Source organism: Oncorhynchus kisutch, linkage group LG2 (assembly GCF_002021735.2).
Source record: "Oncorhynchus kisutch isolate 150728-3 linkage group LG2, Okis_V2, whole genome shotgun sequence".
Classification (NCBI taxonomy): domain Eukaryota; kingdom Metazoa; phylum Chordata; class Actinopteri; order Salmoniformes; family Salmonidae; genus Oncorhynchus; species Oncorhynchus kisutch.
Window position 1 is genome coordinate 20,685,766 of NC_034175.2, and position 16,381 is coordinate 20,702,146.

A 16,381-nucleotide genomic window follows, 5' to 3' on the forward strand; every position below is an offset into this window, starting at 1 on the left:
CTGTACACTGTACAGCAAGGGAGGTCATGGCCTGTGTAATAATGTAATCTTGCCATTCCAATAAGCGACCACAGAGAAAAGCTTGATGCTTGAATTCTATGAGTATTAGACGCTATTAGTATGTCAGAAGAAGAAAAGGTGAAACTACCACAGATCAATGAGAAGGTAAATATCAACCATCAAGGTATGCCCTGACCTGGACGCAGCTCATTATACTATAGCCCTCGCAGTATAAACAAGAATAATGAGCAAGGTGAACAGTATCATCAGCATAAAAGAAACCCTTCTACTTCAAAGAGACGCGTGCCGTTCATCGTTCATGAACTCTAACACTGTAGTGGTTGCTATTGTGCGTGGGCTTGATGTCCAAATCATATTCAACGTGACTGAACTGAATGTTACTGGAGTATCATTTAATTGACAAATTAACCTTTCCATGAGAATTGAGGTCAAAAAAAGGTTCAGCACAAAATAAGGACTTGAAAGAGAAGCTGGCCGTGTTTGAAAGCTTAAAGGGCTATAAGAGTTTGTATTTTATGGTAAAGAAATTGATACTCATTTTCAAATAGATGAATTTAAGGGGCAATCTGCAAAGCACAACAAAGTGGCTACCCTGCCACTGTTTTGGTAAATAGCTGAGGGATGGGGCTGGAGAACGTAACCAAACAATGCTATCAATACTGGGACTGACCATCCATTAGATCAAAATGATAGTTTTAACCATGTTTTAAAGCTACACAGTCAGTATTTGTTTACAATTGACTGGAGTAAAACAAATGTATATTTTGGGTTCTGATGGTGTACAACAGTTAAACTAAGATAATTAAGGAATTTCTAAGTTATATTCGTCAATAATCAATGATTATATATACTTTAAAAAAATGTATGGCCCTTTAAAGGTTATTCCAGTGTACAATAGAGATGTAGTAATACATGTTATAAGTACAAATTAATGTGGTTAATTATCTTATGTATGCAAGACATGATTTGCATAACGGTTGTTGTTAATAATTAGTTGGATAACATCCCATTTTAATGAACTTTTAACAGGTTGACTGATTCAAAATTCAGCATCGAGACGTCTGTAACTCACCATGGAAATCATCCAACACACAATTATGTATTGTCAGAGCCTAACTTTGATTTGTGGAGTTTTGCCAACAGACACAAGTGCACTTATAAACTACTTGTTTTGTCATGCACTAGATTCTCCCATAATAACTGAAAGATCTGTATGTAAATTCTGGCTCCACTTCATCTGTGACGCTGTCAGATTGTAATTAAAAGCAAACACTGGTTTAATCAGCACAAATTGAGCCATTTCATTTTGAAAAGTGAACAAAACGTAAAACAAAACAAGCACTTGTACTTAGAGTAGTTTGAGGGACCAGGTGAATACATTCAAAGAAAGGGTCGTGTTATTGCATGTCAGTTATGATAAATTACAAATATTTCAAACAATGCAACTTCCCTCTCAAGAAACTTCTGCCGGGGTACTTTAAAGCCTTAATATCTTATATGGGAGCATAGTGACAATTAGATGATAAACTTTCTATATGAACCACCTGTGTGCAGCACATTCTACATGCATTAATACCACAATACACGGAACATTGACATGACTTACAGTACAGGGAGTCTGCATCCAGGGCTCTCCATCAATCTGCATGGGGAGGGCTTTGGTGGTCCTGACAATGACAAACAAAAATCCCCCTTAAAACATGATTCTTGACTTCTGTTATGTCTAGATCTAGATTGTTTCTATGTTGTTGTCAGTGTTCAAAACGGCTGGATGGGATTAAAGAAGGTCGACTGTGGTCAGACAGTGATCAGTGGTTGTGGTCAAGGGGTACCGACCTGATGGTGACCGAGGAGCACTGGGCCAGGCGTCTTCCTGCGCTCCTCAGGCCGATGTGGATCTGTCCCATCGCCATGGCTCCCTCCAGACCCACCACCTCCAACAGCTGGTCTGACGGGTCTAACGGACACATAAACACAGCCACACATAGAACTCAGACCATCTCTCGACCATCCTGTTGAGCCGAGCATTACAGTTTGAATTGATCCTAAATCAAGCCATTGGTTAACTCTGGAATCCATGCATCTTGAGTAAGAAGAAGAAGAAGAAGAAGGAGAAGAAGGAGGAGAAGAAAGATGAGAACAGGAGGGATAAAAGAGGCAAAAAGGAAGTGTGCTTCATTTTCAAGGTGCACAGTTTGCCTTCCGCTCTCTGAAGTCTGAATATTCACTGTTGAAAGGAAAAAAGAAGCAACAAGAACAACAACCAGCAGCCATAAACAAAACACCTATTAATTAGATTGCACCGGCAATGCAAAGCAATCTTGTCTTCCTATAATTATTAATTTATTTTCTGTTTTGAAGTTATGAGCATTGATTTTGCCCCTGCTGGAAGCCCAGTGTCGCGCTGAGCCCATCTGTTTCAGCGGCCCTGTTACTCCTCCTACTCTCAGACTACCCCTCCGCAAATTAAGCCCTGTTGGGAGTGCAGAGAGACACTAATTGAAACTAAGACCCATTTTAGGGACTTGGTGGGTATGGTAGAACAAACTAGCATGCTGTCATTGATCGTGCTGTATGGTGTTGTTGCTAATGCTAGGTTGCTGCTGCTAGGGTCAGGCTGATGCTGAGGGCTTCTAAGATGTTTGAGTGATGCCTTTGACACAGTATATACATCAACCATATTTGCATTTCTATGGATGTTACTGTTGAGGGGTAGTGTCCAGCTGTAACTATAGCAACAGGCTGGGTCGGCACCCTCTGTGTTAAATTGTGAATGGAGAGCTTGCCCTGGCATGAGAGCTAAAAAGAGAGTTTGTGTGCGTTCCCACGTGTTTGTGTGCGTTCGCACGTGTGTGCTTGTGTGTGAATACGTGTGTGTTCACACCTGTGTGTGTGTTTATGCCTGCCTGCATGCCTGTGTGTGTGTGTGTGTGTACACAATGTGCTAGCCCCCTGATACTGGGCCCTCCCCCCCAGTATGCCTTCTCACGTTAGCGCTGCTGGCTCACAGAGCCCCTGGCTGACACGTACGATGGACAGCGTCACCACGGCGATGGATAAACGTGTGGAGATTCCTGGTTGCCCGGGGCTACACACAGGTCATATAGTATACCCCAGAGTGCTTACTGTGGGCCAGGAGTGTGCTCTGCTCTCAGTAACCAAGGTCAGGGCAGGGAGGTCGTCAATGGACATATGGCTTCATAAGGCTTTGAATTTGTCTATTTTTGAAAATAACAAATGATTGGTATATGATTATCATAAACAGTGGTGGTTGTATTAGTATTTTCATGAGGCTACTTCAGTTGTTTAAGTATATGCCATTGGGGGAGGGGTGAGGGACTAAGCTAACATTTTGAATTATTTTAAGATGGTCATACCATGGATCATTTAGCTATTTGATTTAGAATTGAATCCCCCAAAAATAAAATAAAATAATTTGAGAAAATATTGAATATGGCCTTTACTACTATAGTCCATAGAAATGCATGAATAACACATTCATGAATTTGCTAAATATTCAACTCTATTTTTTGTGGCACAAAACTACTTCCATTAGTTTGTACTTCAGATGAGTCCCGTGACACTTGTGGAGGTCGTAGAGCATAATGGAGAACATTGCGGTCGCGAGAGACTCCCTTATATTAGTTTGTAGTCCAAACTGTTCGGGACACTACAGATGTTTTCTTGAGAAGACCGATTTTCGGGATGTCTCATGGTCTGACAAACACTGCTGTAGCTCTGCCACCTTCCAAGGCCGACAGATGAGGTGGATGAGGCAGATCAGGTGGATTGAGACACAGCCCATGCAAAATAAACTGATAGCTCTAGCTTAAACTGACAGATTTTGATGGGGATTTTCTTATTACGTTACTTAGATTGAGGCAAAGGTGACACTTAAGGATGAATGAATGCCTGTATAATACTATCTGACTGTTACAACCAGTGCAGTGCCCGTTTAATAATAGTGATGGATGCATAACTATAGCCTGGTCTGTAGTCTATAGTCATGGAAGAAAGAACAGACTCCAGTTTCCCCAGATTTGAAAAGGGTGAGCTCAGAGGCACTGGTTGCACGTGTCAGACGAGAGAGACCGATTAAAGATGTATTTTTCTTTCTTCTTGTCAAGCGAATTTTTTTTTAAAGGGCAACACTAGTGACACCAGCACTTCCGGAGAGGTTTCTCTAACTCAGAGCCATGTAAATATATGGCTCTGCTCTCACTTATCTGTCTACTACATTCTGGTCAAGTGTTATTGGTTGAGAGTTGGTCATAGCGGAGAGGTTTTGGAACATATCATCAAGCGCTCTGAGAGAAGACCGTCATCCACTCATCATGCAGTGTTTAGTTGGGCAAAAGGTGGAGGGTGAAGTGGAAACATAGATCTTGCAGAAATAAAAACTTGTTGGTGTTGAGCGATTAGTGATTTTTGTGGTTGGTTCAGTTTCGGTTGAACGTTTTGGCACCATGCATTACAAAAAAATTATTGGTTTAGATGTTGTTGTTTTCTTTACCCCTTTTTCTCCCCATTTTCGTGGTATCCAATTGTTTAGTGGCTACTATCTTGTCTCATCGCTACAACTCCCGTACGGGCTCGGGAGAGACGAAGGTTGAAAGTCATGCGTCCTCCGATACACAACCCAACCAAGCCGCACTGCTTCTTAACACAGCGCGCATCCAAGCCGGAAGCCAGCTGCACCAATATGTCGGAGGAAACACCATGCACCTGGCAACCTTGGTTAGCGCGCACTGCACCCGGCCCGCCATAGGAGTCACTGGTGATCGATGAGACAAGGATATCCCTACCGGCCAAGCCCTCCCTCACCCGGACGACACTAGGCCAATTGTGCGTCGCCCCACGGACCTCCCGGTCGCGGCCGGTTACGACAGAGCCTGGGTGCAAACCCAGGGTCTCTGGTGGCACAGCTGGCCCTGCAGTACAGTGCCCTTAACCACTGCGCCACCCGGGAGGCCCCGATCTTAGAGCTTTTTAATGGAAATTCCAAAGCCAAAAGTAGTAGTGAAATAGTGATAATAAAATCGCCAAAACATTGAAAATATTGCCTCTGTCTGGTTCAGACTGGGTAGACATCATTAGAAACATAGAAATTTACTATGAAATAATACAACATTTCAGTTGTGTATATTACTTAATTTTTATTTGATGGCTTTATTATTTTTCATTCCTTAAAGTCATCTCATCTCATCTCATCTCTGCTCTGGCAGTAGAAGCCATACTGTACTGTCTGTAGTCATCTTGTTTAGCTAGGCTAGCCTGCCTAAGTATGCTGCAGAGCTGTCTGAAGAAATCATTTGACGAGTTCTTCAAAATAGATAAGGCATACTTTCACAAACTGTCTCTATCTCTATCACTCGTAGTAGTGTTGTGTACATTTCTCTCTCATGTGGTTAACGTGGTCTTGATTTTGGTTAATCGCTTGCACTAAAACTTGTCCTTGTAGATAAATGGAAAATACAGTCATACAAATAATACAAATGTAGTTTTACACTCATAGTGGTTTCAAAACAATCTGTTTTAAAAGAGGGGACCAAATAAAGACCAAATCGTTCCTGATCGCACATCGACATGACTTATCTCAGATAGAAGACAAGACTGAGTCACAGAGATGTTACAGTGGCTTACACACACAGCCAAGTCTTATATTAGGCAGCCCACGCCTCATAATCGAGTTGTCACAGTGCACGATTAGTCCCAACATCCTTGTCATTGTCAAATACCTGTCCAGGGCAGTCTCTACTCCACTGACAACATGCAGAGTGACAGAGAGGGAGTGGGTGAATGACGTTGAGACCACCTTTAGAATCTCCATGGTACATGTCTCAGGGAATCAGTCCCCCCCTCCCCCCATTGCCACTCCCCTCTGTCCCCGTTCTAAATAATTCACCCATAGCCATTCCCTTCCACCTGAGGGGCTTGTCTCCTGGCGTCAACAGCGGGATGACTTAACAGCTCCAGAAAGGTCAGTCGTTTTTCCCCCCAGTTTGATCCACACTTCGCACTCTATGCTCTGGGTACGTGTACAGCCCCCAGCCCCCACGACCCCCAGCCCCACCACAGCCCCCAGCCCCACCACAGCCCCCCAGCCCCACCACAGCCCCCCAGCCCCACCACAGCCCCACCACAGCCCCCCAGGCTAATGCACTCGGTGTTTATTGTCCCCTCTAATACTCCATTCTCTGATCTGACAAGTTGGGCCTCTCATCTTGAGCACACCTTTAGCAAGGGCAACCAGCAACCAGCACTCACTCACTGGCCACTAAGTGCCTTTTCAGGTTCAGGCTGAGGGTTAGGATAAAACAAAACAAAATTATTTGCACCAAATCAAATGATTTTTGGATGAATTAATGGAAGGGAAGGGAGGGACTACTGTAGTGTATCGATGGGGTGTTAATTGATCATCTCCGACCACCACTACCATCTTAACCCCCCTTGCCAAAGCTGTCATTTCTAAGGCTCTGTCCATTGCCTCTCTCCCAGTCTATAAGAGTAGAACTCAGTGAAATGGATGATGCCCTAGGTTATTAGAAAGAACATGCATGATCCAAATGGGTGCATTCATCAGTGCTTGACTCGTATTGACTGAAATTAAAGAGCAGGGGGAATCTCCTCGATACTTCACTGCTGGTGAAGCACACAGGCAGATAATGGATTTGGTACTTTGATTTTAACTAAGGAGGATACATTCCAGAGTATGTAGTCAATGGGTTGCCTATTATACAGTGCAGTGTACATCACAGTGGTACTAATTCATGAAAACATCCTTGGTATGATTGCACATTTGACAATGAAAAATTGTCACATACCCAGTCTTGTGTGATTTGACTTTCACTATGCACTGTATGTATCTGGATTTGGTTGATCTATGATCTAATCAAGCCTGGACATAATACACCAGCAAAATACTACCACATTCTACGGATGTAGAATCTTAATTTGATCACTCTTTTGTTGCTGAGAATCTTCCTGCGGGGCAGGAAAGGCAGATTAGTTTAGTGATTTACATAAATTCACTGAAAACCCGCACTAAAACACGGTTGTATTAACAGTATAGCACTTTTCATGTGGCATACTTTTGTCCAACTAACAGCCTAACCACCAATCAAGCAACATTATGGACTAAGCGTTTAAATCTATTATTTTGCTACAACAATTCTGGTCAAATTAAGATCCAATTCCCTTGCAATAAAATACTGTACACCTTCTAATACAAACACCTTGATCACAGCTACAGCATCATTGCGCACAATGGTACGTAGCATCATCTGGACATGCGTGCAACAAAAGTTTAACACTCCCCATTTCTGTCAAGCGGTCTACGCATACAATTTGATGATATGTTTGATAACTCCAAAGCATGCACCTCACAGAACTCACTGCAACTGCCTCTGCAATGGGATGCTGCAAAGCAAACGCAGCGTTCCGTTGGAAATGAATGTACTTCTGGTGTACCAAAACGCAATGACGCTGTCGCTGTGATCAAGGTGTAAGCGGTAGCCCTAGTCCACTGTGAATTACACTTCCCTACATTATGCTGCTCCATGTGAGGACAACCCTCTACATAGTATTGCCTAAGAAGGTGATAAATGCGTGTTTACAGGAACTTAACCAGTGACTAAAGGTGATCATCCGCAAACTAGACATGAGTAGACAGTTCACCAGTTTACCGGCTGACCTTAACTCCTCCTAAACAATAATATGTGTTAATTCATAGATTCTCCTTGATGGGCTTCCCATCTGACATATTTCTGTATTCAGTGCCCATAAAGGCAGCAGAATTGACACTGAGCTCCCTCAGTCTGCTCCTATTAAGCCGGGTTGTCCACTTCCACCGACACAAGCCATTACCAGTCAAGTGACAGTGCGAAACAGTGACATTAAACCGCACCCCTTCATCCCAAACCAAATCTAAGCACTGTAATTCAACTTGTCATTGGTGAAATATTCATACCAGCGCCAGGGAAAACTTTGTCCCAAAGTTTGTCTCTGATCGGTCTAATGTGAGCTTGGACAAGGTCTTGCCTCTTAGTGTCACAGGTTATTAGGAGAAAGGGTCTTCTATGCTAACAAAACTATACACAAAATGGCAGCCGATCAGCCATTGAAGCCTGTTATCCGGTGTATGTTTGGTTGTAGTACTGATCTGTAAGAGGCATACCTGAATGTGAGCAAGCCTTTGACGTTTTAAAAGACCTTAAAGGACCTATGTAAAATACCCCATGTAAAATAAATGTGACAATGTGAACAATGTTTCCTCAAAGTTGGAATTGCAATAAATACATTTCAAATTCACCAGTATGCATCATTACGATAGCTACCTTGGACAGCAAATTGAAGCTCTTTGGGGTCCAGCACTGTTGTCCTCTTATCCTGGGTCTTCTTCCCTCCCCGGCGGTTGCTCCGCCTTTTCCTGCTCTCACCCCACAGGTTGGAGCCGCCATGCATGCTGGGAATGTTTAAAATGGCGATGCCTTCCAAAGAGATGCTGTCTAGGTCCAAAGTGATGCCATCGCACTTTACAAAGGACAAGGGTCAGGAAAGAAAGCGAGAGAGAGAGAGAGAGAGGCAAAATGGAGGGAGCAAGAGAGAGAGTGATTACATCATATCAATAATCAAAGTGTTCCTCTTGAAACATTTGTGTAGCAATAAAATAATGTTAAGTAGATCATGCTAATTTTGCTTGAGCCAGATCTTCTCAGTTAGGTGTTTTCAAAACTTTACCACGCTCATCTGACAGCGTTCACTGCTGAGTGATGATTAACAGTTTATGTCGAAGCCATTTGATCTTTGACAAGCTGTAAATGTCCACCAGAAGGGGACCTGCCACCAGCCATGACTCCTAACAACCTTATACCAGTACGGCATCCATATTAGGAATACCCTCAGTTGCCAGCTGTGTAATAAAAGGCCACTTCTCTGTCCTCTCTCTCAGTAGAGTTTTATACATGGCATGTATTCCACACCGAACCTGCTCCCCTTCAGTACCATACTAAGTAGCCATCCACGGCTAATTAATGAAGACCTCTACCACCGCTGATGGCTCTGAGGAGGGGGAGATGGATCAGATAGACACCACCTTCATTATCCCTCAATATCACACACAGCAGGGCCGTGCCGGGATAATTACCTGTGTGTTGGGCTGAGTATCCGTTAGGGGAGTGGGAGGGGTAGAGGGGAGGCCTCCCTCCCTCCTCAACACTTCAAGACTGAAATTGGTACAAATGGAAGGCTATTTGTGGATCAGGAGGTGGCTGGTGCTCAGTGTCTTAAAATGGTGTGCACTAGATTAGAGGTATTATTCTTTCTCCCAGGGAGATTGTACCTAGGTGCTTTACTTTTTGCTTCTTGTTCTCACTGCATCGTGTCTGCTTTCAAAGACTTCATTTTGCATGTTAACAGTATGTGTTATTGTTGCAGAGAACAGTACGAGTAGTTTATGTTGAATTATCACATATTCATTACACAGTAGTGCAATTAAAAGGTGACAAGTCATAGGATTAAATGGCATAAAAATACTCAGTCCCAATCTCCCAAAATTGAAAGCAGGCAGTTGTATTTACCTCAACCTCCAGAAAGTCGTGGAGCTTCTTGCATGTGGCCGAGAAGGTCTCAGAAGTGCCAAACTCAAAGTACCACAGCTTATTCTTTGTTCTGAAAAACAAGACAACAAGAAGTGTAAGGGGACTTAGGAGGAAACAAAAATCTATCTCTCCCCACATCAAAATCTACTGCCATACAGTCAGCAATACAAAAAGTGGCTGAAGTGATTTTCCTCTCTCTCCTCGCAATTTCTCGCTTTTAGTTATTCTGGGTTTTATGGAATAGCTCTCTGTCTATAATAGCATTGATTCATGTAGTTTGTCAGAAATGTATTTATTTCAGACTTTTCAGAATTGACTTCGATGTATTCTCCACCATTGTTTATCAACAAAAAAATATCTAATAATAAAAAAAGTTTTATCGTCATATACACAGGAGAGGTGCAGTGAAATCTGTTGTTTTACAGGGTCAGCCATAGTAGTACGGCGCCCATGGAGCAAATTAGGGTTAAAGGCCTGCTCAAGGGCACATCAACAATGTTTTCACCTTGTTGGCTTGGGTATTCAAATCATCAACCTTCCGGTTACTGGGCCAGCACTCTAACCGCTAGGCTACCTGCTGCCTTATAACCCGTTACCGTGAATACCATCTGATATTGGATTTTAAACATATTCACAAAATCCAATCCCCAAAAACATACAACGTCACTCATTAATCATAATGTCTCACACACGTAGAAGCCCAAAGACTAACGTAAAGCCGATTAACCACTAGCGTATGTGGGGTGGGTACCTTGCATTAAAACACAGCAAGGGGTGAGAGAGGGTAATCTGACTGGCCCTTCAATTAACTGAGGACTGGGGTGCTGCTCCTGGTTCCTAGGGACACATGATCCCAGAGCTAAGCCTGATGATCAATGACCCTGCTAGTTAGAGTCACCATCTGTCTTTATAACAGAGTGATACTCTGTATAGAGCTGTATGCTTTTACTTTACTGAGCCGGCTTGTATTTATTAAGCGTCTCAGAGCAGGAGTGCAGATCTAGGATCTGGTCCCCGCTGTCCATTCATTACAATACAAAAGGTCAAACTGATCCTAGACCAACACTCCTACTCTGAGATGCTTTATGAATACTGTCCCAGATGTTAATCTGAAGATTGGTGCAGAATGTAGGCTACATCTTAAGACAGAGCAAGCTGTAAAACAAAGCAAATAGAAACTCTGAAATACTCCACGTGGACCGCTGAGTGAGAATGGATAACTGTAGGCCTAATACACAAAGGGAAATGAACATACAGAACAGAGAATAAAAATCTCTATGAAGACGGGATTTTTATAGACTCTCCAGGCTTAAAAGGCCTACAAGGTGAATCAATATTACTAAACGCTCTGGTAGCCACAGTTTGGCCAGCAAAGATTACTTGTCTCAACTTATTGCACTCTGCCCATAGAGTTAGTGAGCCTTGAAAGATTCATAATAACTCACAGCTCATCCCCCTTTGAGCAAGAATTAAGTGGGGAAAGAAGATATCTATCAAGATGTGCTTAGAAAGATGTTCAAACCTCCTTCCCATGGCAAAAACAGATGGAGCAGTCTGAGGAATATTAGCTACTCTTTGTGGATTCTGTACTGTACATGTAGTACACATTGGAGTTAAGTTTAATAAGTGAATTTAATGAGGCATTAATCAACCTCAGGAGGCTGAAGAAATTTGGCTTGTCACCTAAAAACCTCACAAATTTTTACAGATGCACAATTGACAGCATCCTGTCGGGCTGTATCACCGTCTGTTACGGCAACTGCACCACCCACAACCGCAGGGCTCTCCAGAGGGTTGTGTGGTCTACACAACGCATCACCTGGGGCACAATACCTGCCCTCCAGGATCCCTACATCACCCGATGTCACAGGAAAGCCAAAAAGATCATCAAGGACAACAACCACCCGAGCCACGGCCTGTTCACGCCGCTACCATCCAGAAGGCAAGGTCAGTACAGGTGCGTCAAAGCTGGGACCGAGAGACTGAAAAACAGCTTCTATCTCAAGGCCATCAGACTGTTAAACAGCCATCACTAGCACAGAGAGGCTGCTGCCTACATACAGACTTGAAATCATTGGCCACTTCAATAAATGGAACACTAGTCACTTTAATAATGCCACTTTAATAATGTTTACATATCTTGCATTACTCATCTCAAATGTATATACTGTATTCTATACTATCTATTGCATCTTAGCCCATGTCGCTCTGTCATTGCTCATCCATATATTTACAGTTGAAGTCGGAAGTTTACATACACTTAGGTAGGAGTCATTAAAACTCGTTTTTCAACGAATACAAAAGTATCTATATCCACAGTAAAATAATTCCTATATCAACATAACCTGAAAGGCTGCTCAGCAAGGAAGAAGCCACTGCTCCAAAACCGCCATAAAAAAGCCAGACTACGGTTTGCAAATGCACATGGGGACAAAGATCGTACTTTTTGGAGGAATGGCCTCTGGTCGGATGAAACAAAAATAGAACTGTTTGGCCATAATAACCATCGTTCTGTTTGGAGGAAAAAGGGGTAAGCTTGCAAGCCGAAGAACACCATCCCAACCGTGAAGCACGGGGGTGGCTACATCATGTTGTGGGGGTGCTTTGCTGCAGGAGGGACTGGTGCACTTCACAAAATAGGTGGCATCATGAGGTAGGAAAATTGGATATATTGAAGACATCAGTCAGGAAGTTAAAGCTTGGTCACAAATGGGTTTTCCAAATGGACAATGACCCCAAGCATACTTCCAAAGTTGTGTCAAAATGTCTTAAGTACAACAAAGGCAAGGTATTGGAGTGGCCGTCACAAAGCCCTGACCTCAATCCTATAGAACATTTGTGGGCAGAACTGAAAAAGCGTGCACGAGCAAGGTGGCCTACAAACCTGACTCAGTTACACCAGCTCAGTCACGAGGAATGTGGCAAAATTCACCCAACTTATTGTGGGAAGCTTGTGGAAGGCTACCCGAAATGTTTGACCCAAGTGAAACAATTTAAAGCAATGCTACCAAATACTAATTGAGTGTATGTAAATGTCTGACCCACTGGGAATGTGATGAAAGAAATAAAAGCTGAAATAAACCACTCTCTAGTATTATTCTGACATTTCACATTCTTAAAATAAAGTGGTGATCCTAACAGACCTAAGACAGAGTATTTTTACTAGGATTAAATAGGAATTGTGAAAAACTGAATTTAAATGTATTTGGCTAAGGTGTATGTAAACTTCCAACTTCAACTGTATATATTCTCATTCCATTCCATTCCTTATTCCATTAGGTAGTTGTTGTGGAATTGTTAGATATTACTTGTTAGATATTGCTTCACTGTCGGAACTAGAAGCACAAGCATTGCTACACTCGCAATAACATCTGCTATCCATGTGTATTTGACCAATAACATCTGATTGAATTTGATTGTGGACTGAATGCTGCTCTAACATTCATAGCATCACATCACATCCATATCGAGAAAGTTTATGAGCACCAATGTCTCTTTATAGCGAAATGCTTGACTTTCTTTCGAGATTTCTTTGAAAGCACACCTCACAGCCATTGGTTAATTTAGCCAGAGACCGCAACAGATGATTTATCATCATGGAGAGAAAAACAACCTTACAACAGTGCTGACATGCAGAACTGAATGCAATAAAAAATGGCCTTCTTTTCGCTAGGAATCAAAGCCTTACTAGCGGGATGTATTAGTGTAAGCAAAGTAACAATCACTAAATTATTGATTTCCTCATTAGGAGTTTTGTCAGGACCATTTAGCCGCTTTATAAATTAGCTTTCATTAGCCACTTGCAGGATAGCCCGGCTCGATGTTGATTTATAATGTGCAAGATGGTCAATAGGTGCGGGAAGAGAGGAGTAAGGAGAGAAAGGGAGAGCAAAAGAGAGAGCGAAAGAGAGAGAGAGACAGTGGAGGGAGACATGGGGCATGCTGAGAGGGCCTAGTACACAATAACACATCTAGCATCTCTCTAACATGACTTCCAACAGCTGCCCTGGGCTCCATGTGCAAACCTCACCATAAATCTGTGTGCTTAGCAGACCTAGGTTCAAATATGATTTGAAATAATTTAAAATACAAAAATTGTGCTTGATTGAACTTGCCTGTTGAAATGTACTAATAGAAAAGTCCCAAAAGTGCACAACTCCCCCCCCCCCCCCCCCCCCCTATTTTAACCCAGGTCTGGTTCCTTCTCTTGAGAAACGTGTCTGTGACAGCCGAGAACGAAAACACACTCCTGTTGTAGACAAAACACAAATACAGACGTGAGCATAATTTGCAAGCAAACAAATGCGGTGGCCTATTCACGAGTCTATTCAAAAACAAAGCAACTTGGGGTGTGACTGAAACTAAACGATGTGCAGTCTTTACACCTGCAGTGAGCTGTTGGACAAATATTTTTTTGGGGGGTTTGTTTTTGTTATTTTCAAGAGGCCCTTGCACATCTGAAGCACTGCGTCCTCTAAGACACAGGGGAACTACCCAGGTCTCCAAGCAGCTGTATTATTTGGTTGCCAGGCGGAAAGTTTCTCTCTGTTTACATGAGAGGCAAACTCAAGAGGCTATTTATCTCCTCTGACGTGCACTACCTTTTTGTACAGTGCACCCCATATCTTCACAGTAATAGGCTTAATAAGCGTAATACAGTATGTCTAAAACACAGCACATACAGTACACACAGCACATGCAGTATACACAGCACATGCAGTACAATATAACCAAAACCAGACACGGCTCTTTCTAGAGAGTCTCAAGTCGACTTTGTAGTAGTTAAAAATGGGAATAGATAGCTGACATGTTTGTTCCCTCCACTTAGGATGTCTAAAACACTTGTAAAAACATACAGTAGTTGTTACAGCAAATTCACAATTATAGTACTATATCAAGGTTATATTTTACTGTAACCAAAACCAAAACGCAGCACTTTGTCGTCCCCAAGTCTACTGAATGTAGCTAAACAAGGGAATAGATAGTCAAAATCAACATATACTACTACACATGGACTTCTTTACAGTACAATATAACCAAAACCAAAACGCAGCACTTTGGCGTCTACAACTTTGTGTAGTAGTTAAACATGGGAATAAATGGAATTGATAGAGTCGACATCTGACTGTCCTGTCGATTCCCTCCACTTAACCTAACAAGAGAGCCATGGCAACAAATCACAGCCTTATCTCCCTGTTCATTAGATAATTAGGAGCATCCCATTGGCCCCATCGGATTCCCATCCTTTATGTGCTGATAGACTGGCGCTCAGCACTATGATCTGAAACACAGCTGGAACAGGGAGAAGCTCCAATGAGATGACCATTGAGGATCAATGGAGAATCAACTGAAAATGATCGTCTGAACAGGCTGATACTTTTAATGTGGGTCAAGAGGTTTGACTTTGCAATAAAAGTGAATATAAAGGGGTTTCATTAACCAGAGTGTGTCCATAATATCATAACTTATAATATATCGCAAATGTAAATTCATTTTGAAGATCAGATAAACAAAGAAAGGTACTTTTTCCACCACTGAGTGCATGAGAGACAATTTGTAGCTACAACTGCAATGTCAAAAGACAACACTGTCTCAGGTTTCACCAACCACTGAAGCAAGCAGCTCCCTGCGCAGACTTAACACAGTATTATGCCCCTGTTCTCCCCTCATCAGTCAACTCATCTACTTTATAAACCCCTGTCTCGTCACTGTATTAAAAAGTGTCAAAAGGCAAACAGGCTTCAGTGTAGCATGCAGAGGCTATCCCCAGGCCACAGCACCTTGTAATACTCTTTAATGCTCTTTCTACTGTCCACTGTTAGCATGAGGCACAGAGCCATTGATTTTTCCCTCTGACACTTAATCTAAGCCCCCGTGATCTATGACCTTATTTTCACACTAATTTATTTTTGATCAGAGGTGATAAATATCACATTGACATAACCAAGTCTTTGTGCATTGCATCAATGCACTGTTTTGTTTAACATGACACCGCCCCAAGTGCTACAACTCTGACTGGCAGCTTGAAAAATGGCCTGTGTTGTGTTGTCTCCCCTTTCTTAAAGAGATATTCCAAATAAAACAGTACAATGGGTTTGAACTACAAGAAAAGTATCCCTGGGTGTATTTATAATATCAGTATCATCCCAGCAAACTAAAATTGTTCTCATAACACAAAAACGGTTCAGTCTTGATGATTATACAATGTTTGTATGAAACATTCGCCTGATGTTGCAAGATCGTTCCCAGAACGCATTTAGCCTGTTCTTTAAAGGTTCCCAGAATGTTTCATTAAATTGCGGAACATTGTGGGGATATCACAAGGTTCCCAAAACACTAAAACTGTGCAGTTGTGCTGACATTCAAATAATGTTTGTCTCAGGGTGCACAAAACGTTCCATTGGTGTTGCAAGAATGTTGACAGAACAGCGTGCGAGTTCTTTAAAGGTTCCCAGAACATTTAATTTGGTTATGGGAACAGTGTGGGTACAATATATGATCAGTTGTGATGACGTTTATACAATGTTTGTCGTGTCCAAGTTAGGTTGGACACGACATTCCCTTAATGTTTTAAGAATGTTGACAAAACACCTGGTCCATTTTTTTAAAGGTTTCCAGAACATTGGCTGGAAGGCTGCATAGAACATAACCACAATGTTCCACAATTTGCAAATGAGTCTGTTTTTATTACTTTTATTTGTTTTAGGTTTAGCATACTATTCCATTGATGTTCACACAAGATATATTTGACCTGGTCTTGG

The 16,381-nt window shown here is 42.2% G+C and overlaps 1 protein-coding gene across 2 annotated transcripts in view; it reads right to left on the reverse strand.

Moving 5' to 3' along the window:
• The window catches only part of LOC109903753 (diacylglycerol kinase beta), a 59,970-nt gene that overhangs the window by 3,327 nt on the left and 40,262 nt on the right, over positions 1-16,381 (reverse strand). For both annotated transcript variants that reach the window (XM_031790420.1, XM_031790414.1), the window contains 4 exons: positions 9,600-9,690; positions 8,358-8,553; positions 1,858-1,978; positions 1,628-1,688 (listed from right to left, as the gene is read on the reverse strand). In XM_031790420.1, the coding sequence (XP_031646280.1) occupies positions 1,628-1,688; positions 1,858-1,978; positions 8,358-8,553; positions 9,600-9,690 (469 nt within the window). The remainder of the gene's footprint in view (positions 1-1,627; positions 1,689-1,857; positions 1,979-8,357; positions 8,554-9,599; positions 9,691-16,381) is intronic.